The sequence below is a fragment of the Rhinolophus sinicus genome, chromosome 18 (genome assembly GCF_057876585.1).
Source record: "Rhinolophus sinicus isolate RSI-liver-muscle chromosome 18, RSI-T2T, whole genome shotgun sequence".
In the NCBI taxonomy this organism is placed as follows: domain Eukaryota; kingdom Metazoa; phylum Chordata; class Mammalia; order Chiroptera; family Rhinolophidae; genus Rhinolophus; species Rhinolophus sinicus.
This window is the reverse complement of record NC_142518.1, coordinates 26,981,806-27,008,786: the sequence shown is the minus strand read 5'-3', so window position 1 is coordinate 27,008,786 and position 26,981 is coordinate 26,981,806. Positions and strand designations below refer to the sequence as shown.

The 26,981-nt window shown below is 37.9% G+C and overlaps 1 protein-coding gene across 1 annotated transcript in view; it reads right to left on the bottom strand.

Annotated features, from left to right (window-relative positions):
* Positions 1-26,757, bottom strand: part of CFAP47 (cilia and flagella associated protein 47) — a 372,118-nt gene extending 345,361 nt beyond the window's left edge. The window contains exons 1-8 of the mRNA XM_088794865.1: positions 26,487-26,757; positions 22,400-22,551; positions 17,619-17,734; positions 11,370-11,508; positions 8,409-8,637; positions 7,810-7,970; positions 5,748-5,875; positions 2,681-2,916 (exon numbers count right to left, since the gene is read on the bottom strand). Of these exons, the coding sequence (XP_088650991.1) occupies positions 2,681-2,916; positions 5,748-5,875; positions 7,810-7,970; positions 8,409-8,637; positions 11,370-11,508; positions 17,619-17,734; positions 22,400-22,551; positions 26,487-26,678 (1,353 nt within the window). The 5' untranslated portion in view covers positions 26,679-26,757. The remainder of the gene's footprint in view (positions 1-2,680; positions 2,917-5,747; positions 5,876-7,809; positions 7,971-8,408; positions 8,638-11,369; positions 11,509-17,618; positions 17,735-22,399; positions 22,552-26,486) is intronic.
* Positions 26,758-26,981: the final 224 nt, after the last annotated feature.

The window sequence follows — 26,981 nt, the reverse complement described above, 5'->3', positions numbered from 1 at the left end:
TCTAAACAGTCAAAGGCTGTTTGACCAGCCTGTGGAAGTCGCAGTTCTCCAGTGTCTCCCACATTTCCTACTTTCACTGGTTATTAATTTGAAATTTATTAGTGCTAGAGCAATCCAGAAATGTAGAGAGTTAAAAATTATATTAGGGACTTAGTTATCAGATGTGTTTTGAAAGATGTGCATGTTACTGGAGAAAATGAATTGAGTTGGTATGATTAAGAGACCTGAACTAAAGGAAATCTAGGAAGTTGTTATAAAGAAAACGTTTTGGATAATGTGGATAATACTTGTTATTCTGTGAAGACTGATTAAATCTATCCAAATTGGGTGGGGAGAGTCATTCTAATGAAGCAGTAAGAGTTATGAATATGAGCTGCATGCATTTAAACATGTATACAATAGTTCTTGATTACAGTTGGGAAAAAGCTTCCATCGGTAACTTTATGAACCCTATCACTACGCAGTGGAGAAAAGGTGGTAACATAAAAACAGAGGTGAAACTGAAAGTGCTCATGGTTGCTACTGTTTAGAGCAGGGGTGTCCAAACTTTTTTCAACGGTTTTCACCAAGGGCCATATGCGGTAAAATACACAAACAGCTGGGCCACTCACACAAACAGCTGGGCCACTCACTCGAGGTGAAGTACGTTTTGCCTCACCTGGTTTATTTAAGTAAACTAAATATATTTTTGCAATTTGCTGTGGGCCAATAAAAAATGGATTGCGGGCCACAGTTGGCCCACGGGCCAGTTTGGACACCCCTGGTTTAGAGCAAGGTTCAGCCAATTTTTTCTATAAATAGAAGGAAAGTAAATATTTTAGGTTTTATGGGTCATACTTCTCTCTCACAACTATTTAACTTCTGCCTTTGCGTATGAAACCAGCCACAGACAACAGGCAAACAAGAGCAGAAAGTTCCAGTAATAATTTACTTAAAAGAACAGGCAGCAGACCAGATTTAGCCTGTGGACCATACATAGCCAGCCAACCCCTGGTTTGTAGGATCTGGGAAAGAGGTATGTGAGTACAGTGGTAAGAGAAAAGCAGCCCCTGACATCCACAAACTGGCCTGGCACTCACACGTATGCCTCAGTGTTTACCTCTTCTGCTCTGCACGAGTACAAGGCTAGGGCCAGTTAGTGTCATCAGTTGCAAATCTGAAACTTCTACTCGACCTTCAAGGACTGGCTCATGTGTTAACTATTGTACGGAGACCTTTCTAGCTGGCTGGAAGTATACACACTGCCCTCTGAGTTTCTATATTACCTGTTACAGATGTCTTTTAACATGCTATTTTGCATTTTGTTAAACCCTACCTGATTGTGCATGTCTTACACTTCCTTAGTGCATTAAAAAATTCTTACCGGGTGGAGCTTTGGAGGGAGGGAGGCAGCATGGTCGTCCACGCCTGCAGGCCCAACAGTGAATCAGCTGCCCCTGGTCGAGGCACCAGGGCGGGGTAGGCCACTTGAGCCCTGGGCTCCCGCTGCCATCACGTGGCCTCAGCATTCTGCTCAGCACCAGCACAGTTTGCTTCTGGCTGGAGCTACAACAACTCTGCGCACCTTCACATGCGATGTGCAGGGCCCCGCCGTCCGCATCACCGGAAGCTACGGCTATGCAGGCGCCGCCTACATGGGACCCCTAGCGGTTCTGCGCAAGTAGGTGGTGGGGCTGTGACAGCTGGACACGACCCTACTGTGCCAGCTGTGGGGCCTGTACTAGCCAATCCGGGGCTACAAGTACCTGTGCCAAGACCTGAACCTGGGCCGGAACCTATCACCTTCCCTGCACTGGAACAGCTCCTACCCACCTGATGCTGGACTATCTGATGACAACCAGCCTCCTGATGCCAGCCTAACCTCAGGCCCACCATCCCTCACTGGGCCCCAGACACACAATGCCAATGACCAATGACTACAGGATGCTACATCAGCTTCTGAAGAGCTGGAGGGACGGGGGACATGCACCTATGCAAAAGACTCAGAAACTCACCCCTTAGCCAGTACTCAGACTATAGTGGCTGCTTTCCCCATAGCACCTCACCTCACAGGAGGGCAAGGCCTGGGCCCCTCACAGGCAAAACTGCCACAACCCCTCTCTCCTGTCTTGGGTTAGCTGGCACTGGGGCGGGCACGTGGCTACAGCCTCTGCTCATGGCTCTGGGCCTCCACTTCTGCCACAGCTGTGCACTCCCGCTTGGCAGTGGGGCCCAAAGAATCTTGTACTCCCCTTGGCATCTCTGGGATTGGTATGAGTGCCTGGCTCCCACCTCCTTTTCACCTTTTGTGTTCCACTGCCCTAGACAAGGGCTCCAGGACCCATTCCGGTACCCGCCCACAGCTGGGAGTGCCAAGGCTTGGTGCTGGATATTTAAGTTTAGGGGTAGGTCTTCTGGGCATTAGATAAATAAATACTCTCTCATAAAAAAGTTCGAAGCATAACTATGTTTTGCACTTCTTTACACTCCCTACAGTGTCAAATGCTTTTACTGGCACATGAAAGGCATTTAAATAATTATGGATACTGTATGAGTGCCAATACAAAAGTATTCATAACTAGGCCAGAAAAGAAATAGTTTATAAACACTGATGCAAAAAAAAATGTAGTTTTTAATCCTCTGCAAGGCATTTTAGCAAACCTTAAAATATAAGTATGTGAAAACAGAATAAGTATCTTACCTGCATGAGTCCTTCATTAACCTGGCCACTTTGGGGATCCATTTTAAAATGTGCAGTTTTCTTAAAGTGGAACCTCACAGAAAGCAATTTGGACTGATTGTAAATGGTAAACATAACGTCTGAATGTTCCCCCATGGAACAAGGTGCAAAATTAAGGACTGTTCCTGGATCAAACTGTAGTATAAGAGGAAGTCCTGAGCCGGTCAGTGCTAACTCCAATTTCTGAAACTGATCACCTGTAAAAGCAATCGGAGCTTTTCAATATAAAAAGTGCTTTGGAAATCCAAAATATATTTGCTTAGTCCAAATAGTGTCATCTAAAAGACCTAATGAGATATTCAATCAGGTCTTCAGATATTCAATCGCTCATTCAATCTTTCGTACAACAAAACAATTGAGTGCCTTCTCTGTGCCAAGTATTCTTCTAGGCTTTAGGGATAACAGAAGTGAATATAACAGACAATATTCCTGCTCTCATCAACTTTACATTCTAATGAGGTAATACTGATAATAAAATAAAGAAATGTACAGCATTTCAGAGATGATAAGTGCTATGGGGAAAGGTAACGTAGGTGAAGGGAAGCGGAATTTGTCACCCCAAAATATGCCTTTTTGGCATAAGGACTATTTTAGGCAGATTATTTTCAAGAAACAGCAGACATAGGAAAAGCTCTGAAAACCTAGTAGAAGCCACCCTTTTATAAGAGACATTTACATGTATAAGGGAAATATCTATTTGTAAGGGTGTCTCCCCTCTGTACCAGAAAGAAACTCCTGTCAAAGGCACAGCCTGAAATCTGCATAACAACCTTACCCTTGTTCACTGTGCTTTGCCTGCTAATCTCCCATAACTGTCTCCCCACCCCAACATCTTCTTTTGTCTTAAGTTGGAGATGGTATTTAAGGTGGTGGCTTCGGCCATTTTGAAGAGTTACTCAGTTTTCCTGGGTCTCTTCCCATGTATACAGGAGTGATACATGTAATTAAACTTCTATTTGTTTTTCTCCTATCTGCCTTTATTACAGGGGGTCTCAATCAAGAACCTAGGAGAGTAGAAGGAAAAATATTTTTCCTCCCATACAACGGTAAGACAGAGCACATTATCTTGGGGCTGCTCTTTTATATTGGGAAGTCCAAAAAGGCATCTCTGATAGGAAGACATTTGAGCAAAAATATAAAGGGACTCTGAAAGAAAATCATGTGAAAATCTAGTAAAAGTACATTCCAAATAGAGAGATGAGCAAGGACAAAGATTCTAAGGCAGGAAATTGCTTGGAACTTTCCAAAAATCCTAGGTAAGATTAGATTTGACCTAATACTACCTAATCCTAGGTAGTATTAGAATGATGAAAAATGGTCACACTTAAGATACATTTTTGAGGGTAATTAACAAAATTTGCTGATGGATTGTAGAATAGGAAATTGAACACATGCTAAATGATGATGTTAAGGTTTCTTGCCTGAGCAACTGAAGTGATGGGATTGCCACTTCTTGAGACAGGCAAGATTGCAGGAAGGACAGGTTATAGGGAAACCAGGAGTTCTTTTTTGGACATGTTAAGTTTGAGCTGCGTAGCAAACATCCAAGTGGAAATGTCTACTACTAGGTCACTTAATGTATTTACAAGTTTAGAGATGAAGGGGGAAGTATTGAAGGTTTGAGGTGAAAAGGGAAGTTGTATGATACTAATCTCGTATTGTGAGAATATGAATTAATGGAGGAATGCAGCAGGAATGGGAAAAATCTTAAAGCACCAACTTGGGGTTAGTGACTATAGATGAAAAAGTGAAACCTAACAGCATGGTTTTGTGTTTTTCCTCCATCACAATTAGACCCAGAATAGGTTGAGTTTAATTTAATCAGTTAGAGGTGGTACAGACCCAGAATAGGTTGAGTTTAATTTAATCAGATTAGAGGTTTTCCACTCAGTCACTATGGGAGATGGGCCAAGATATTTAAGTGTACATGGAAAAAGGTGATTAAAATAATAGGCAACGGAATAATATAAGCTGGGTAATAAGGGAAACGTGAACTTTTGAAGATACTAGAATGAAGGTAGGAACTATGAATTGTAGGCTCTAATTGGGTGAAAGAACAGTTTTGCAGAGAGCCATGTGACTGGAATCCCCCCTCAAAATTTGTATTTCTATACTGATGCTCTCTAGCTACTCCTAGACTCTCAATTACCTTTGTGGCAAACCTAGCATCTCCATCTCTAGCCATTCAAAACTAGATTAACTTGCAATCCTTGAACAAATGTTCTGTCAATGATCAGCAGACAGAGCTCAGTATCACAAACCATAACATAAATAGTAACAGAGAAATCAATTTCTGCCCTAAGAACACAGTTCAACTCTACTCAGTGATACATATCACTGTACTGACATGCAAATCTTTTAGACTCTTGCCATGGCTCATCTTTCTGGATTGGATCCCTCACCTGCCTATATTGTTTTCTCTTTGATTTGTCTTGCTAAGCTGAACTCAAGTCTTACTCCATTTTTGCTCACTGCAGCCTACCCAGTGTTACCTAAGAATGTAAAAGAATGTAAGAATGCATCTTGACATTGGCCTGCAAAGCATACGCACGTACTAATATCCTATGACAGGATATTGTACCCTATTTACGAAAGCTCTAAGTCTTGTTCTTTGACTATTACTGTATGTAGATTCTGAGAGCTGAAGAGCTGGTAGAGATGGAATGGGTCATTTGTTCCCCTATCAATCTCTAAGAGAAAATCTAGATTTACAAAGGAGAAGAAGCCAGGGTGGTTTTTGGTGTTGTTTCATTCCTTAAATTCTAGATCATCATATTTATATAATGTCATTTTCAAATAATAAAGTCTGCTAAATTATAGTTGGAAGATCATTATGTAAATGCTTCTGAGATTAATTGTTTTCTTTACATGCCACAGAAGACATTTTAAGGTCTCTGGATTGTTTGCATTTTCATTCAATTCAATAATTATATATTTTTATTAAACTATCTCTACAAATATTGATGTCCAAACTTTTAAACAATTTAAACAGCCACACATTTAATGATTATGTTCATTTCACACTTACTTGTGATAGTTTTACTGTCATCATCTCTCAAAAATCCATCTTTACTTCCTACGGAGTCAATTCTCAAAAAGACAGCATAGTCCTGCCTATGTGAAGGATCATTGTCCTTTTTATTATCAGCAACTAGCCTGTAAAAAATTACAATCAGTTATTTTGAAAGCCAATATGATAGACTTTGTTACTTCTCAAAAGGAAGTATCAGCCAAACCCTTAAATCTATGCAAACAGATGAAAGTTCAGAATAAAAATATAACTGTCATCCATTTTCCAATATTACTTCACAGACATAGAGACTTGCCAAAAGAAGGCCACAAAATGTAAATATCCCAAAAACAAACTCATGACAACATTTGCAAGACAAGAGTAATTTAAAAACACTAAGTCATCAAGGTCCAACTCCAATGCCACTTGCTATGTAAGTGCTTTTCTTTCTATGGAGAGTTCATTGCTGGCTAAGGACTGTTCAGTTCTCTAAAATAGTCCTTCTTACCCCTGGGTGTAATTGCAAACCTCTGTTATGTAAGTTTTACTCCCATAGACTAAGTACATATTGCTAACCACATCCTTGTTAGAGAAGCAGTAATTTGGAGAACAAGACTTGGTAACAGCCAAATTTTGTCAGGAGAAAATGCAAGGATGGGAAGAAGAGAAGTAAGACCCAAAACAGAGATGGGTGACATCACAGGTCTGCGCACTGGCCATCTTTACTTGCCTTAAATAGAGGTCAGCTTTTTTAGCAATGGATACTCAAATCCGTACAGACACAAAAGGTTGATGCGAAATATTCCATAAAAATGCAAACAGAATGTTGAGAACACATTTAATTAAGACTTCAAAGCATGCTCATATCTATGAGATCTATGAGTTTATTTATGCAAGACTCTAAAAGTTACCATGCTGCCAGGAAAATGAATTCGTACTTAGAATTTAAAAGACTGTGTATGAAACGGAATCTTACAGATTCGCCAAAGAAATTTGCTGTATGAAGGTATGATGAATAAGACAAGTATAGATTGTACAAATAGAACAATTACTTGATTTATCACCCTTTTTAACACAACTCAGTTTTCAGCAGACAACTGGTATCACCAAGTGACCCTATTGCCACAGAAAGGACATTAAACATTGCCTTCTCACCAACAAGGATAAACATACTTATAATTGGATGGATTACTGCCACCCACTGCAACCTCTCAAGTGTAGCTGAAATTGCTACTACATATTTAAAACAGCATTTCCAAATATATTTTCAAACTAAGTAACCAAACCAAGTGCTCAGAATTGTGAAAAATATCCATTGGCAAAAGTCCTCAAAGTCTGTGTGAATTTCAGCAACCAAGTGTGGTTGCCCCAGCAAAACTGCTATAGGTTTAATATTCATGATACTCGGTGAGCAAGCATTTTACCTGGGTGGTAGCCCTGAATCCTCTTTGGAGGCACCTAGAACATACTGCATGCCACTGGCCATGGCCTATTTCTGCAGGGACAAGGTCTTGGTTGCACAGATTGATTTGGGGCCACACTCCAAAACAAACCCAAACTTCCACTCCCACCACCCCATTTCCACAAGATCTGGAGAGATTTTTCATTTAACATGAAGTATTTAGAACCACATTTTTAACTATCGGAGTTAATATTAAGCACGTTAGAAATTTTTAGGACCATAATAAGACAAATCCGATTTGTGCCTTCTGACAAGTGTTTTTTTAAGTTTATATGTATTTAATAAATACATAAAGTGAAATTTGGCAGAATTACAAAGAAAAAATATATGGTCATATTAGGTGAATTTTTTTAAATTTATTGAGGTGATAATGGTTAGTAAAATTACATAGGTTTCAAGTGTACATTTCTATAATACATCACCTATATATCACATTGTGTACTCACCACCCAGAGTCAGATCTCCTTCCATCACCATATATTTGACCCCCTTTACCCTCTTCTACCATCCCCCCTCCGCCTTCTAACAAGTTTTAATATTAAAGTCAATCTGATGAATATACGGTTAACATACTTTCCATTAATAAGTAACATCACAATGGAATTATTTTTTGCTTACTTTGGGCTGAAACAAAATGTAATTGTAGTCTTTTGATAAGGTAGTAACCTCCCTGAATTAGGAACACAGGAGATAAATATAGTAACATCTATGTCCTTTATTTTTCTTAAGTAGTTAAGATTATTTATCGCAACATCCGTTCTTTGGTGAATATCTGTACCCTGTAATATAAAATAAGAAATAAAGGCAAAACACAAACAAAATAAAATATTTTAAGAGGTCAGAAAATGATCATCGAAATTCCAACATCTAGAAGATAGAGACTATGTCTATCTTTAAAGTAACATACATAAATTTGATCAAAGTACATCATAAAATTTGAAGAACTTTTGAAAAATTGTTGACAGCAGAATCCCCACCACCCCATTAGCCACTTATTTATAAGAAACACTTGTCTGATTTACTTCAGCTATATTACTATCAATGTTAGCTTAATTTACTGAACTTTTTCAGGTTATCCTTGGAGACACCATGAAATGAAATCTTATCTGCATGTTGAAACATATTTAGAATAATTAAACAGCTGTTGGTTATTAGTAAGCTCAAAACAATCTGTTTCAAAACATAATACCTGATCTTCTGTTGTACTATTTACTTACCAATTCTTCTCCAACTGCATCATTTTGCATTACGGCCACCCAATTTATGGGTGCTGGGCTATTATTGTATAAAATAGCACGTTCAAGTTTTGATGTTCCAAAGAAAGTAGAACCAAAGTGTATGCATTCCACTTTTTTATTACCACTCATGCTTAACAATTCAATAATCTGCTCAACCACACGAACTTTGATATTCAAGAATATGTCTGGACGATCTTGCAGACTTACTCTACAAGATAATGAATTATACATACATATTTTAGTTAGAATTCTACATACTTTAATTTTCTCTTAAATATTTGTATACACCGAACTTTTTAAAAATGTATTGGGGTGACATTGGTCAGTAAAATTATATAGGTTTCAAGTGTACAATTCTGTAATACATCATCTGTATATCATATGTGTGTTCACCACCTAGAGTCAGTTCTCCTTCTGTCACCATCCCCCCTTACCTAAATATCTACCTTCTTCCCTCCCCCCTTTAACCTCTGGTAACCACTAAATTGTTGTCTGTTAAACAGAACTTTTATAAAATCACAGTATAATTAAAATTCAAAGAGCTAGGAGCAGTTCCTTTCATATATATGCCAGAGACTACCATGTCCTTCTGTCTGTCTGAATCTGCACAGTAGAGTGGCATACGTACAACCTAATTCATTCTCTCCAGGAAACAACAAAGTTGGGAAACAACTGCATGAATTAACCCCGAAGACAATTTATTGGTATGTCCATATCACCAATTATTTTGTAAATACTAGAGTTAGGTGGGATAATTTATATGGTCACCTCTAGTTCTAGAATTGTGAGATTCTTTTCTAACTCATTCTACTCCCCCAGGCCCAACAGCCAACCTCATCCCCATCCTAACAACTCAATTCCCTACAAAGTAAAGTATCTCAGCAAAACCCCACTCTTTGCTAAAATGAATATTCTCCCCCAATAAAACTCCACTTCCCAGACTAAATTGAATTCCCTTTTGAAATTGGCCCCCACCCCACATTTACCACCCTCTGGAACTAAATGCAATCCTTTTGAATCTTGTCCCATCGGATACCACAGACAAGTGACCAGTCCACAACCTAAGTCTTTATCTTACACCAGATCTGTCACATTGAACATGGTTGATACCATCTCTTCGCACATCTCTCCTCCTTAGCGTTCTTGACACCATAATTTCCTGGTTTTCTTCTAACTTATTGAGACTCTACCGTCCCATTCTTCTAAGACTTGGATATTTTGTAAGCTCCATGACTAACAGTATTTCTCTCCTACTCTTTCATACTCTACCTTCCTCTAAGTAATTTTCAATACTTCATGTTTCATCAACAACTTATCCACTAACAACCCTCAAGCCAATATACCTAGACAAAATTTTTTTTCTGGGACTCGAGATAAGTAAATCTAATAGGCTCCATAGTATCCTGTAAAGCAAATCCATTCCAACATTTCAAAACTGAACTCAAAATCTCCCACAGACCTGACCCCCCCTCTTACCTTCCCTTTCTATAACCAATCACTAAATCTAGTCAAATCTACCTCAATAGCATATCTCCGATCTGCACAATTTTCTCTATACTCCTAATCTGTGCCTTAGTTGATGCCTTTATCATTTCTCTTGTGCTTTATTATCATAGATTCTAGTCAGACTACCCACTCCATATCTGTACTCCCTGATTTGTTTTGCACACTACTATTAGTGTGACTGTTCTAAAATGCAAACTAATTAAGACACTCCCATCTTAAACCTTCCACAGCCTTCACAATAAAACCTAAAATCCTCAGGGCTCACAACTGTTTGTCAAACTTTTTTCTGCCTGTGACCTTCAATAAGAAATATATTTTACATTGCAATGTAAGAAACACACAAACACAAACACATACACACACACACACCCACACACAAAACAAGTTTTACAAAACATTTGCCCCGAGGGCCGGCCTGGTGGCTCAGGGAGTTGGAGCTCCGTGCTCCTAACGCCGAAGGCTGCCAGTTCAATTCCCATATGGGCCAGTGGGCTCTCAACCACAAGGTTGCCAGTTCAACTCCCGCAAGGGGTGGTGGGCTGCGCCCCTTCCAACTAATAACAGCAACTGGACCTGGAGCTAAAATGTGTCCTCCACAACTACGATTGAAAGGACAACTTGACTTGAAAAAAAAACCTGGAAGTACACACTGTTCCCCAATAAAGTCCTGTTCCCCTTCAAAAAAAAAACCACAAAAGACTTTTGCCTTGAGATGCATTCTGATATTCACCATTTCATTGTTTTAATACTGGTTGTGACCCATTATATGATTGTACATCCCACTAATGAACTAAGACATACAGCATTAAACAACGCTGTCCTATGAGGTGTTTTACAGGACCCTGCACCCTGTTTTTCTGGTCTGATCTCACATGACTCCTGACCTCCATCTTTTTGCCTCTATATTCCTCAGATGTCTCAGTGTGTTAACACTGTCTATTCACCTCTAGGAATTCAACTTCAACTTAAGGTCTTCTACTTACTCTGCCTCAAATCACTCCTTTAAGCCAGTCCATCACCAATACCTCTCTCTCTCTCTCTCTCTCTCTCTCTCTCTCTCTCTCTCTCTCTCTCTCTCTCTCCCCCCACCCCCCCAAATCACACCACTGCTCTGTATCTGGCTAATTCCTACTCACCAATAAGTGTAACTATTACCTCCTTAGTGGAGCCCCAAGTAATTGATCCACTCCTTAACCCCCACAAAATCCAAACAAGGCACTCCTGTTATGTGTACCCATATGTCACCCTCTTGTTCTTCCCATTTTTGAGTCTTTAGTGCTTGGTAAATATTAGAGATTCAATGAATTCACGTTGACTGAAAAAACAAGAAGCTAACCTACATTCAAAGGCAACAGACATATCTGAAGAGTGAAACAGAAAAGCAGAAAACTATTAAGCACTATATTAGAATTAAGAACCATAGTATACGCTTACTTTGCCACCTCCTTTACAACTCTGGGCTGATCTGCACAGAAATCCACTTTAATAATCGTTGATGACATTGGCTTTACAATACCATTACTTGGAGAAATGACAATAGGTAATTGGCCCTGGTATTCTGTTGTGAATTTACCTAAGGAGAACAAGAGCAGTGGTTTACATCTGTATCCTTACAATATTACATTCATACTCTTAGTAAGGCACAGACATGCATTACAGAGTATATGGTCTATTGTGGACCAAGAATTACAACTGTGATTAGAAGTCCAGGCTCTAGGGTCATCCAAGAAATGTGAGCCTAGTGTTAAGACTCAGCCCTCAACAATAGCTAAAACATATTGTCTGCTTACTGTGTTCAGATACTTATGCGAATAGTTTTGCACATGGTATTCTACTTAATCCTCATCATGATTCTATGATATAGGTTCAATCACTACCTCCATTTATGAATTAGGAAATAGAAATTTAGAAAAGTTGCATGACTTGTCCAAAGACACGCAACTGTTGTGGTAGATTAGATTGTTGACCCCCAACGTTTCACTCTTCTCTGCATCCTTACCATTACCCTACCATGGACAAAGTAGGTCTTCCTACCCTTTGACTTTGAGCTTGATCATGTGATTTGCTTTGGTCAACAGCATGTGGGTAGAAGTGACAACATGCCAGCTCTAACCCCAGCTGTTCTCTTGCATTTCTACTATTAAAAGTGTTTCTCTTGAGTAACTTTTGCCCCTTTGGCCTGTGCACAGAATGAGCAAATATGCAGCAGAGTCACCCAGCTGACTCACAGACCTGCAGTGAGTGAGTAACAGAACAGCCCCAGCGGCCTCAGCTTGAAGCAGAGCCACCCACCTTGAGGCCAACTTAGATCAGTCAAGTTCAAGCCAATCTGCATCCAAATGAAAAATTTTAAAATTGCCTTTTTAAGATACAGAGTTGTGGGGTGGTTTGTTACACAGCAAGAAGTGACTACTACAGCTAGTAACTAACAGATAGAGCTGGGATTTTCACCTGGATGTTTCTAACCACAGGACTCACACTTATAGCTACTGCCACTTGTCTATTGATGAATTAATGCAGTTCACACAGGGAAAGGAGAAAAGCAATGGGTTTCTAGACTCAAATCGCATATGAAAAGGAGACAACAAAAATTTTTCTTCTGAAAGAAGAAATGGTTCATAATTTATGGTTATATTTGGTGCCTATATATTTGGAGCATGCAATTCTTGAGATCAGATGCTGTCTCTTTTTTCTCTCTGTGGTCCTGGCAACCTACACAGTGCCTAACATAAAGCTTTGCTCAAAATATGTCCAACAAATAGAAGCAGCCAGTCAAAAGTTTCTTAAATATCATTATACAATGTCAACACAAATGAGCATACTGATGACATAAACAACTTTGCAAATTCCCAAGACACAGCCTTAAATCACATTTGATGACATTTTCCAAAGTTATTCATTTAACTTAGGAGAATACAATATTAGCGTAATAAAAGCACAGAAAATATAAAAAGACAATAAAACTTTGTTTTAAGTAGAGATGACCTGATGGAAAAGGCAAATTCACAGTAACAAAATGTGTCAATTTCTCTATTTTTAGAGAAGTGCTAATGACATAATATTTAAGGTTTACTTTTTTTCTGTCACAGAAGAAAACAAAAATCTGTAAATTGATATCCATTTCAAATAAATATTATTGACTCAATTTTCAAAAAAAGAAAACTATGTGTTTAGTTAAAGCTGAATCAGTGAAATAGTTTCTATACTACAACCATATTTACATAATTTGACAAGAGTTCAAATAATGTTTCAAAACCTTATTCAGAAACAACCCCACCACCAAAAGAACATTGTTCAGTCTTCTAAATATATTAAAACAGTGGTTATACAAACATTACCTTGTCTTATATAACTTTAATACCATTAGTAATCATGAAATATTTAACTGTTGTACTTTTTAAATTACTAACACCAGGAGCAACGGTATCATACTAAGAGATGGGTGTCATTGAAGGAAGGACATTACAGATGGAATTTTGTCATCAAATTTTCATTTCTTTTCAGATATGACAGTGGCTAATGTGTGGAGAATGAACTAGGAGGTAAGAGGAGACTTCAGAGAAATCATTGAGGTTGGTGTAATTACTAGGGAAGAGAAGACAATGGCCTCTTGTAGAGAGGTGGCAATGGGACAGAGAAAAGTAGAATTATTGGCATAATTAGGAGTGAATAGACAGGATTTAATAATTGACTGAGGGGGTGTGAGGTGATGAAAAGGGAGGTGTCAAAGATTTTGCCAAGTTTCTGACTTGCCCAAATACATGGTGGTGACGTTTAATGGAAAAAAGAAGTTTTGGGGAGAAGCTGAGTAGTTCAGTTTTAGACATGTTAAGTTTGAGAAACCTGAAGGAACTGCAAGGTATTGTATAGACTTCAGTGAAGTAACAGGAATGGAAGTGATGGTCTAGGGAAAGCGTGTTGACTGAGGAAACATGAAGGTCCATGGCAAATCCTAAGGAACACTCACATTTATCATATCAAAAAAGGGACAGCAGCCCACAAAAGAGAATTGAAGAGGAGGGAGGCAATAGAAAAGAGAATAATTCTAACACCAATAGTAAATATTTATTGAACACAATATATGTCAGAGAGTATGCTAAGCGTTTTATTAATCATCACCACAATTATAGAAGGCAAGCACTGTGTGCCTCTCTAATGTAGAAGTGAGGCAATGGATGTTCGGGAAGTTTCCATGTTTTGCCTAGGGCCTCCCAACCAGTCAATGTTGTAACCAAGGTTTGGGCCCTGGAAGACGTTACTCCAGGACCTGAGCTATTATTAACCATTATTTTATATAGGAGAGTGAGGGGTCATAAGAGCCAAAGTTTTTTTTTCTTTTTTTTTTTTTTTCAAGAAGACAGCAGTGACCAACTGTGTCAAATGTTGCTAATAAGCCGTGTAAAATAAACACTTGGATTTGTCCACTGATGAGACTTAGGAGAGCATACGGGATGTGAGGACATCTGAACTGTAGTTGAAAATGAAGGGTCTTTTGAACAAACCAGTATGTTTTTTTAAAAATCTGAGTTGCTCTACCTTCTCTAGAAAAGCAGCTTAGTCACTGGATGGTGAAATATACACCGTTACTTTGCCTTTGCTCCTCCAAAATACAGGTAAACTGCCTGTACTTTTATAGGATGCAACTGAAAATCAAGAGTCACATAACAAAAGCCATTGTTATTTCCTATGTATGCTTTTTTTTTTTTCCATTTTAAGTTTCCTTGAGACTAAGCATTCCAAAGACGTACCCGTCTCCACAAGTGTCCAAATGATTACATTTTGGAGACTCTTTAGAATGCTTATATGTGATTAAACAGGTTACTTCTGAGTCAGTCACCTTTTACTGAAAGCTTAATGGTTCGTTATTGAAATTCTGACAGATCACTGAAACCAAATCAATTAAACAAAGGTTTACTGGATGTCTGCTATCTGCCTAGCATGGTATTATGCATGAAAAATATATTGATATCCCATGGCATCAGTTTCCAAGAAAAGAAAAAATTTGCATTGAGAATAAGCAGTGAGTGCTTCTCTGGTTAGTTAGGGAGGATCCAATAAATTGAGCAAATTTCCTGGTTTACAGATGAAGTAGAGAGATGATGCCGATAATCAGGGAAAGGGGAAGAGTGGGTATTAAGAGCAAAAGAATGGTCATATGTTTTAGACAAAAATGACCCAAATAAACCTAAAGGATGATGAGTGCTAAGGTACCTGTTCAAACCCAGAAATGATGTGCAAAGATCACACTAGGGAATTTAAAGACTGTTCTACATAACACTGTAATACGAAAAGTCTCCTCAAATATTCAAGGATACTGAGGGAAAGAGGGAAATGATTGCAATTCAAGGCATGCTAAAATAACAATGGTTTTTGATTTTTTTGTTTTTTCAATCTTCAAAGATAAAAACTGAGACACAATAAAACCATAAAAGAGAACATGGAGCTCACCAGCTCACAGACTACTAATTGGAGACATCTTAAAGCCTCAACCATATCGCTTCAAAATGAAAAGTAAGTGCTACTTTGTACAGTCAGGAGTGAACTTAGGAAATATTCTTATAAAGGGTGAGAAAACAAAATGGAGTCAAACAACATTAGGCTAAATCCATGAATGGTTACTCCATAATGAGCTATAAAAATAGAACATCATGATGTTGTGGCAGATAAACTTTGGGGTCTACAAAACCAAATATAATAACCACAGTGACACTACCAGAGAGAGAAACAAAGCTGTACAAATTATGAATGTGCTGAGTGTGGTGTTTTTTTATGTCCTCTTAAGTTACATATAAATTTATAAACATTTGATCTTTGACTCTAAAACTATACAATATTTGTCAAATAAAATGCTTTTAAAAATTTTATTAAAATCATCTTTAGTTACTGACTCTATTTTCTGCATAAGTGTTTTTCTTCATGAAAATCCACTGTTACTCTCATGAATATTTATATATTGTGCTTGTAGGTAATAAGAACTTTATGACACTTTACAGGCACTTGCTACTGTGGCTATAAAACATACTATCAATTTTGGTAATGGTAGAAAAAATACTATTCAACTTTAAGAATGACGGACAAAGTCAACACTAAGAAAATGTGTTTCATTGATAACACCTTATTTCAGTTTGTAAAGTAACAGTAATTAACGTTTCACAGTACCCAATTATAATTTACCAAACGCAGTATTCACTACAAATACTATGCACACACAAAGTATTAATACAATAATAAAAGTCAATGTGGATTACTTTTCCTAAAATGTATGGACCCAGGTCTGAGGCTTGATTAATTTTATTTATTTTATTAAGTTAAATAGTATTAAATATTCAATTAAAACAAAACCATATATATTTTTGCATATGGAGAGCTTTTATACATAATAAAAGTGTACAATTTAGTGAGATTTTAGAATAAAGAGAAGATATGATCAAAACTTTGAAGGATTTGTTATAGACAACAGTTAAGAGAGATTTTTGGAAAGTAAAATCACAAAAATAAATTTTCCCAATTACATATCACTGCTCTAAAATATAACCAGAGTATAAAGGACCACAGAGCCCACAATCACTTGCCATGAGAGACTCTATCCTTAATATTGCAGTCAGTACACAAATAAGCCTAACATTCTACAATCCCACGGGCATCAGAAATTCAATCACTTAAAAACCAAAGCATAGAAAGCAAAAGGAGCAGCAGTCAATGAGGAACAATTATCAGTTTTATTTGTTTCCACCCCAGAAAGAAATCGGTAAAGTAACAAGACTGCTTTGTCTTAATAATTCCCACTGCTCAATAAGCAACCCCACAGAACATCCTTAGTTAGTGTAAGACAGGTTTGGATTCAAGACCTGGTTTATGTATCCAACAAGCAGTCTTAGAGAGAAATGTCCTCCCTGTCTGGAGCAAGTCCTCATTTCAGCATGGCAGACCAACAGCCTTACCACCCCGATGCTGACCCTCCAATCAGGAGTATGAGAGGATACGTGATTTTATGCCTACTGTATACCATCAATGAAGAGTGTGCATGAACACACACACACACGCCTTCATGTAAACTCTTAGGTCACAGCAAGAATCTCAAGAAATAATCCAGTCTGGAGAAGAGAGAAGCATTTATTCTTTCAACAAGTGTTAGTAAGAGCCATCTAGGGACCATTGTGTGATTTCCAAGTTGAATACAATCGAGAAAAAGAACAAGTATTTACTGAACACCTATGATAAGTCAAGTACCATAGGACAACCTTAAGTACATACATAATTAACCACAGTACATTTTATTAGCCACAGTTTATAAATCAGGAATCTCAAGATCAATCCACTTAAAGATACTCATTCCAGATCACACAGCTACTAAGGTACTAATGCCTTGGTTCTATCTCTCCGTGGCCCTAAGGACTATGTCCTTTCCATGACACCATCCTGCCTTCTATCCTCAGGTTGATCACTAGTCATCTGAGAGGCAAGTTATGTTAGTTAGAATCATAGGATGCAGGTTCATCTTTCCTGAATTATTGCCTGTAGTTATCCTATTTAAGGGCATTCAGTTTTGAGCTTTCAAATGATAGACATTTAGGGGGTGGATGGTAAATCAGAGAATCCATTAATTATACAAGGTATACATTTAAGATAGTACCAACTTTCTTCCAAAAGTGTAAGTTCATTTATATGACAGAAAGTACTTACCTGGAGCCTTGCCATGGTTACGTATACTAATCTCTTTACAATGTACTTTACTATTAGAAACCAAAGTGCCAAAATCCACTTCTGACTCAACTTCCAATTGACAGGTTGGAATCAACCTAGGGGAGGAGAAAAGAGGACTCCATAATGAATTTTAACAATTACAACCTTGTGATTAAATCCACAGGGGAACATATAAAGACATTTTTGGCTTAACTTCTTAAAAGACATTTCCGTTTCCTTACAGGTCTTATGGTGGCACATTTGTCAGTAAAAGGAATTGTGAAATAAAGACATGAAAACCAAATAATGAGACTTTTTTTTAAGAAATAAATCAGACTTTATGTATCTAAGTACGTGGTATACCCTCCCAAGTACTCACCTTGACAGGCTACCCACATGTCTCAATACTTTTTGTAGCTTAAAACACATTTAGTACTGTTTTGGAATCTCCACCTAAGCCTATATAATACATCCTTTTGACCCTTCTCAAAAAGGGTGGAACAGATCTTAACTAAGTGAAGTAGTGTGGATGATGCCAAACCTAATTAAATAAAAGCCGGTGTGATGCTATAAAATTATCATTTGGGGAGGAAAACAAGGGCTAAGCACAAAAAGATACAATTGATTTTTTCATGTGTATCTCTAATTTAAAGGGCTCACTGTAGCATATCTGTAGCATATGTTTTCATACATGTTTTAAAAATCCATTATAATCCTATATACATGTCTCATACATATATTTTACATTTGAATAATAATTTATAGTTTATGAACACCATTAAGTATATTATCCTGTTTGATACTTAAAAAACTTCCTGAAAGGCAGGTAAATATTATTATAGCTCCTATGCTACAACTGAAAAGCGAAAGAATTAAAAAGCCTAAACAATTTATCTAAGGAATTACCTGGATATAACGTTGTGAATTTAGCCTTGAATCCATACTGTTAAATTTCAAGTACAAATTACCCTTACAAACCTAACAATGATAACAGTACCAATAATAAATCTAGTAATAACTGATCTTTACTGAGTCCTTAGGTTATGTGTCAGACTTGTGAATTAAGTAATTTACTCCACATAGGATACAAATTCCAAAATATAAACACAGACATACATACATACATACATACATACATACACACAAAATGCATAAATAAGAATACCTGAACAAAACATTCACAAATACTGCCTTATGCACTGGTGGTCTGGGCCTTCTTGATGGGATGTGTGCTTATATGTGAGTGTTTGTGTATTAAAGGATAGGTATAGACATTCCAGAGATCAGCCAGGACTGACCTAAATATGCTATATCTTCTAAGGAATACTCATGTTTTTCTCATAAAGAGATTGTAATTGTTTGACAGGAAAAGGAAAGATCAGTGGCATTACTGTATATATTACATTAATAAAGAGCTAAAGAGGAACTTGCTACACAAACAATATAACGTAAAGCCTAATATTTTTTCAAACTGTTTCTCTAGGTGATGCAGAAAAGTGTCTTAAGAATAATTTCTTAAGAATCTCTCTCTCTCTCTTTCTCTGACACACACACACACACACACACACACACTTTACCTTAGTTGTTAGGACTTGGTAATACAGTAATGTATAAGAGTTTCTTTGGCTTTCTTATTGGTTTCTCTTCTATCTGATTAAGGAAAGCACTTCCAATAACATTTTACTTTTTATGTTAATAGTGAGTTCATGTTAACAGTGGTTACCAGGGGCTGGGAGGTGGGGGAATTGGTAAGATGTTGGTCAAAGGGTACAGACTTGCAGTTAGAAGATTAATAAATTCTGGGGATTTAATTCACAGCTTTGTGGTTATAGTTAACAATAATGGATTATATACTTGAAAGTTGCTAAGAGATTAGATCTTAATTTTTTTATTTTTCAATTGTAGTTGACATACAATATTATATTAATTTTAGGTGTAGCAGACGGACTAGATCTGAAATGTTCTCATCACAAAATGAAATGATAATTCTGTGATATGACAGAGGTGCTAGCTAACACCAGGATGGAAATCACATTGCAATACAAAAATATATCAAATCAACAGATTGTACACCTTAAACTCATATAATGTTATATGCCAATGATATCTCAATTTTAAAAACAGGAAAATTTTTTTTTTAATTTAAAAGTATCAAACTTACAATTTTTATATGGAGTTAAAATAAATTTATATTAATATAATTCATAAGTTTTTAAACCATGTGGATTTATGATTACAGTAAATCTATTTATACACATATCTGTATACATACTGCATACACCTGTGTTCACATGTACATATACATATATACATGCATAAATTATATACAAATTTACATACACAGTTTCTGCTGGTGATCAGTAAAATACTGCTAAGTATAAAAATGTAACACATTAGGATAGGATTCTATGGTGAGAAATGGAGTAGAAATACAAATTTGAGGGACAAAAAGATGAGGTAAATTTTTCAACTATTACCATGGTATTATTACTATGGTATTTCCATTTTACTGGATATATTTCAAAGAGGCATGTGACTATCATACAGTAACATTTATTATATATAAACAATTACCTCTTTGCAACTATTCAAACTCAAAATGAAAAACCTTAGACATTTCTAAATGCAAGAGGGACATAGCTTTTAGGGGTACATGAAAAAAAGTGTTCACAATCACTGATTACATCATTTCTCTACTAGAGCACTTTAAGAAGACCAGATAATACAAACTTCATTGCATAAATCGATTTTCCCATGTCCCTCCCCACTAAACACAACTATAAACCCTAGAAATGGTACAAGACACAAGCAAAGGAAAATGGTGAAAGGTGGAAAGGTGGTGAGAAGGAGTGGTGGCTGGTTTGGGACCCCAAGACTGGAGGAACAACACAAAAATGCAAATTAAAGCTACAATGAGATTCCAGTATTGGAATTAAAATTAAAAAATAGTGACAACAACAAACGACAGTGAAGATGCGGTAAAAGCGGTTTACTCATACGTTGCTCGCTGCAATGTAAAATGGTACAGCCACTCTGAAAAGCAATTTGCAATTTTCTTTGAAACTAAACAAGTGACTACCATATTACCCAACAACTGCACTCTGAGGCAGTTATCCCAGATAAATGAAAATTTATGTTCACACAAAACCTGTATCTGAATGTTCACAGCAGCTTTAGTTGTAATAGCCTAAAATTGGAATCAGCCCTGAAATCCTTCAACAGGTCAATGGTTCAAAAACTGGGGTATACGTATACCATGGACTACTAGTACAATAAAAAGAAGCAACTTATTAATATATTCAACACGTTGGTTGAATCTCCAGGGAATTTTGCTGGGGAAAGAAGTCAATCCCAAAAGGTTACCTAATGTATTTGAGGTGAAAAAAAATTTAGAAATGGAAAACAGATTAAGGGGTGGCCGGTTAGCTCAGTTGGTTAGGCTGTGGTGCTGGTAAAACCAAGGTTCGATCCCCACATAGGCCACTGTGAGCTGCGCCCTCCTTAAAAAAAATTTAAAAAATACAAAAGGAAGAAAAAGAAAACAGATTAGTGATTTCCAGTTTAGGGATGGTGCTTGTGAGGCAGAAGGGAGGGGGATGTGGTTATAAAAAAAGTAGCAGGAGGGATCCCTGAGGTAATAGAACTGCTCAGTATCTTGACTATGGTGGTAGATGTAAAATCCTACACAGGTAATAAAATTATATAGAGCTTAAAAACCTAACATACACACAGGAGTTTAAGTAAAGCTGTGACAATCTGAATACAATAGGTGCATTGTATCAATGTAAAATTCCTAGTTGTGGCATTATCCTACAGTATTGCAAAGTGTTACCATTGGGGCAAACTGAGGAAAATACACAAGGAATTATTTCTTATACTTGCACGCGAATCTTCAATCATCTGAATTAAAAATAAAATAGACACATAGGCAGCAATCTCTGTCTCTGTCACTGTCTCTGTCACACACACACACCCCTTCCTTCACTCCCGTCTATCACACTTTAAGGGAGCGGTGCTGGCCTTATGTTGAAATTGTAGTGAGCAGCTGGCCTCTGATGAGAGAGGGGATATTATGGGAATAAGACAAAAGCCCTGTTTTTAAAGGCAGCAGCATCTTAAACACTTCTTTCCATATATAGCATAAACAAGCAAATCTGAGTGCCAATCACAGGTATGTCCATGTGCAGAATGGACCCAAAATAGCCCCACTTAAATAAAATGTAAAATGTAAATTAAATATTTGTAATGGGTTAATAATTTGTCCCTTTCCTAACATGTGTCCACTGTTTGTTTCCTAGGCAGAATGGGATGATGAGCAAAATCAGAACTTCTCAACAACATGGAGAACCAAAATAATTTCAGATCTAAATTTAGTATACAAAAATGAAAACACACAAGGGAAAACTAAAAAAGACATATGTCTAATACCAGTATCACCTTAATATTACAATATTAATTCTGCTGCTGGTGGACAGATAGAGCTTTCTTTACTAAGTCTTTCTGTCAAAGTGTATAAAAAATATGGTGGAAATAAAATAGGATGTAAGGTCAAGAAAAAAAAAATACAGGCAGTTATTGAATGCTTTTAAGTTATCTTAATAAAAAATACCAGCAAACAGTTTAAACACCAAAATTTGCCAAAAATTTGTCCTTTAAGTTCAGCTGTAAGGAAACTATAGATACAAGCCCTATTTGCCAGGAAAATGCAGAATATGACTTTGACCCTAATTTTTATTTCAAGAGTGCTCAAAAGGTCAGCATGAAATATGAAGAATACATACCCAATGAGAGGGATCTTTATTGCTTTCTTTCCTATTAAAATAAATAGTTGGTCAAAAATGTCTTCATTTTTATTAGGACGATATTCCACTGTAGCTGTCATCTGCAGTCCAGAAGCAAGTTCTTTATCCAGATTGGTCAAAATCAGTTTGAACTTCAGTGGGAGAAAAAAGATCAAATTACACATCTTAACTCCTAGTAAGGAAATCATGTGAGCAACTGTAGTTAGGAGTGTACATTATTTGAACAGGTATATCAAGACGTAGGCAATATTCCTGTCCTAAAGGCAGACTCAATGACCTGCATTTATACCTATCAGGTTCTAGATTCTTCAGATATGCTTTTTTTTTTTTTTAATTTTATTGGGGAATATTGGGGAACAGTGTGTTTCTCCAGGGCCCATCAGCTCCAAGTCCAGTTGCCATTTTAAATCTTTAGTTGCAGGGGGTGCAGCCCACCATCCCATGGAGGGAACTGAACCGGCAACCTTGTTGAGAGCCCGCGCTCTAACCAACTGAGCCATCTGGCCGTCCCTCCGGCAGCTCAGCAGCAGCTCTTTGTCTTCAATCCAGTTGTGGAGGGCGCAGCTCACTGGCCCATGTGGGAATCGAACCCGCAACCCTGTTGTTCAGAGCTCACACTCTAACCAACTGAGCCATCTGGCCACCCCAGATATGCTTTTAACAGTAAAAGAATTGAAACTGACCATGCAATCAGTTGAGAAATATGTAAATGCTCATGGGCTCCTTTAGAAGTATCATGTACTTAAATACAGCAAAAAAGGAAGATCAATCTAATAAAAATGTTGCTGAATCATATATACCTACATAATATATACTCATACATGCATACATACATACATACATATAGCATTTTATATACTTTCTGCATGGGAACGTAGACTTTATAACTTGGAGGAAATATGAAAAAAGGAATAGACCAAAGAGAAAAAAAAAAACACTTTCGTTCTTTTAAAACATTTGCTAGACTCCAGGAAAAAAAATTAATGGGGAAAGAGAAAAACTGCTATCTGTTGAGCACTTATGATAGTCAAGCATTCTACATTATCTCAATGTACTTCGATAGTCCTATACGCCTGATATTAAGGCTCCCAGCATATAGATGAGGAAACTGGAACCTGTAGAGTTCATTAATGTCTAACGCTACTCTGGCAGTGAGGATTCAAAACACGTATCTATCTGACTCTAAAACTTAAGTTCTTTCCCCACAACCAGAAAGAGTCCCTCTCCTGAATACACAATGTCTGTAAGAAAGCAGACTATATGCCCCTTGAAATTTACATAATGTAAGCCAGGGACTACTTAAGTATCATATGAGTGATGCAGACATAAGTATCATGAAAATCCACAGGAGAACATGATTATTGTGGGCTAGGAAGAAGCGAAGTGTACTTGGCCTAAGCTTACAGATTGATGGAAAAGGTGGAAAAGAAGCAAGAAGCAAGAAAGGTGCTCCCCATGGGGGCAGGAATATTTAGACACAAGCAGAGAAAAGAATAAGGAAAATAATCTCTCCGCAGGCAACTAATAAACTAGCCTTGCTGGGCAAAGAGCTTCAATCAGTTGCAATGGAGGTCATGTCGACATTAATTATTCAGGGCTTTTCATGCCAGGCTGCTTTCAAGCAGTACTTTCTGGCCAGGAAGGATATAGAACACTGAAGTGATTTGTTGATACCAATGGTCTGAAAGCATCATACTCCAGCAAACAATGATTCTGATACCTCATAACTACCACAGTTCAACTGTCACAACCCCTCTGAAATTACAAAACAGTGAGAAAACAACAGATTATTCCCCACATAGGCCTTTGGGTGGCGGAAGTCCACATATCAGGTGTGACCATCTTCCTTTGAGGAAGCTGCATCTTCAAGAAGGAAAACCACAGCTTCAGCAGCACATGCTTATGGTCACACTGAAAGTTGCTGAGCACTCTGAGTGGTCTGCAAAGGTGTAGAAGGTACCTCTCTGCTCTTAGGAGCTTCTGAACTGACCATGAAGGGAAATTAATATTTACTGGGAGTCATGAGGATACAAGTGCAAACTACAATGAATGTCTGCAAATGCAATTCGTATCCAGTAGGGAAGAAATAATTTGCAGATATGATAAGAAAAAACTCGTTAGAGAAAATGAGAACTCACACTGACCCTCAAAGAAGGGTGGAATTTGGAAAGGGGTGATTCTTGCAGGAGGGAGAATAAAAACATGGGTCAAAAGGGAAAAAAAAGTCTGAGCCATGGGAGTAAGAGGACAACTGAATAAGACTGGCCTGACTGAACCAGAAGCCACATGACTCAGGACTGTGTGGTCAAGTGTGTATTTTCTACCAGCAACCAGTTGATGGCATGTAGCACTGCATATGGCACATAGTAGGTACTCAGTACACAGACAATGGAGGGTCTTGAGCCAGGGTGGAAGGCAAGTACTATCACTTGTTAGATTCATGTTCTAAGTAATTATAAGAATGATGAATGACAATGCTCTCTACGTAGCACTTTGTTTTTCATTTTTCCTCTTTGTTTTTCATTTTTCCTCCAAGACAATTAATGCATATTTTTGCTAATCTCTCTCTCCTACTTCCCTTTATGCCTATGAAGGATCAGGAGCGCCTATCACATCTTGCGACAAAGAGAAGTTCACACTGATAATGGATGGGCTCAGGGCTTTGGCCATCTCCTGACAAGTAGTAAGCCTGTCTGGCCATTCTCCTGTCAATGTCAAAACCTGTGGTCTAAATAGTTTTCCTTTATAACTCTAGATACAAACTAAAATAAAACAAATTATGTCATTGTTCTTCCGTCTGCAGAAAAACTAAGAGACATCCATAAAACAGTGTTTGCCCACATCTGGAATTACTGCCAGCTTGAATTGTAAAAGAAAGTATTTTCAGATATACACTCGATTGTTCAATAAATATGTAGCAAGGTAGTAAAACAATAAACTTTTTCCCTAATTATATTGTATTTGGAGGAATCAGAATACTTTTTGATTCAATGAGTAGTCAATATTCTCTTGTGATGAACTATTTTATTACAAAATAAACACATTACTATTAATAAAACAAGCAAATACAAAAACGAAGAATGCATGATTCCATTTATATGAAACTCAAGAACAGGCAAAACTAATCTGTGGTGTTAGAAACCAGTATAGTGATCATCTCCATGCGATGATTACTCCAATTACGGTAGGGAAACTTCTAGAGTGCTGGAAATATTCTGATTTGAACCAAGTGGTGGCTACATGGGTGTCTGCATATATATATATAAATTCATCAAGCTTTACTTTTGAGATTTGGGTACTTTAGTGTAGATAAACAGTACATCAATTTTCTTAAAGTGTAAAAAGTAGAACATAAAAGTCCTTTTTCTCAATGACCTCCTAATCACTACCATATATTTTTCTATGTCTATACAAACAAATATATATGCCCGTGCTCTAAAATAACAGTGAGATAAACATGAAATTCTGTCAACTTTTAAATCAGGAGAGGGGGGCTGCCTCTCAGAAGATTAATTTTGCTGATGATTAGACCTGTACTGACTCCCCCATTAGTTTCTAAATCCTATGAGTCCTTGCTTTCCTCACACCTACTCCTATAGTAGGTGCTCAACAAATATGTGTTAAAATGTGAATAACAAAACTTTCCATTAGCCCACAAGATCTGGAGTAATCAGGCACTTTATGATTCAAAGGGTAGTTAATAGAGAATTTTGTCGTTATAATTCTAGAGCATCATAAAGCTTAGATTCTGGGCTGTTGAGACAGGCATGGAATCTCCTTCCCTTCTTTCCAAACCTAGAATGAAGAAATTGGGAGGTTACAGACAAAATTTCCCCACCCTGTGTCCCAACCCTAAGCAAAAAAGAAAACAAAAACAAAACAAACAGGCGAACACACAAATACACAGAGACACCTAAATCACCGCTCCCCAGGAAACTCAATCCTGCCCCATCCCCGCAGGCGCCGGGCGCCAACTGCCCAGGATAAAGCAGGCGCCACGGTGAGAAGGCGGTTTCAGAGCCCGGCCCTCCCGAGGTCCTGCTCCGAGCACCCCTGGGTTTGTTACCTGAGGCTTGACCGGCTTCAAAAACCGAATCTTCAGGTTGATAGGGCCAAGATTGTGCACAGTGACTGGGAGGCGGTACACCTTCCCAGCTAGCGTGTCCAGGAACTTCACCTCTGTCGGAGTCACCCTCAGCTGCAGGTCCATTGCGCTTTCCGCGTCCATGGGGACCAAGGAGCCCCTGCGTACGACCATGTCCTCCGTTTAGGGAGCCGGCAAACCAGTAGCGGACTTGAATGATCGTGAACTAGCGTGGACGCCGTCGCTAGGCAACCATCGGAACGCTGCGCGCGCCTCAAGCCTAGCCCCGCTCAACGCCGCCCAAGTCTCGCGAGTGGGCGATCCAAATAGAGAATACAGGCGTCTAACGAAAGACCCCCGGCGTCACAGGTGTCACTATAGTAGCTGGAAAACATGCTACTGCAGCCTGACTCCCAGAGGGCTCTCATTTTGCTATGACCTGGCAGAATTTTGAGACGGCATTGGTGGGGGCATTTT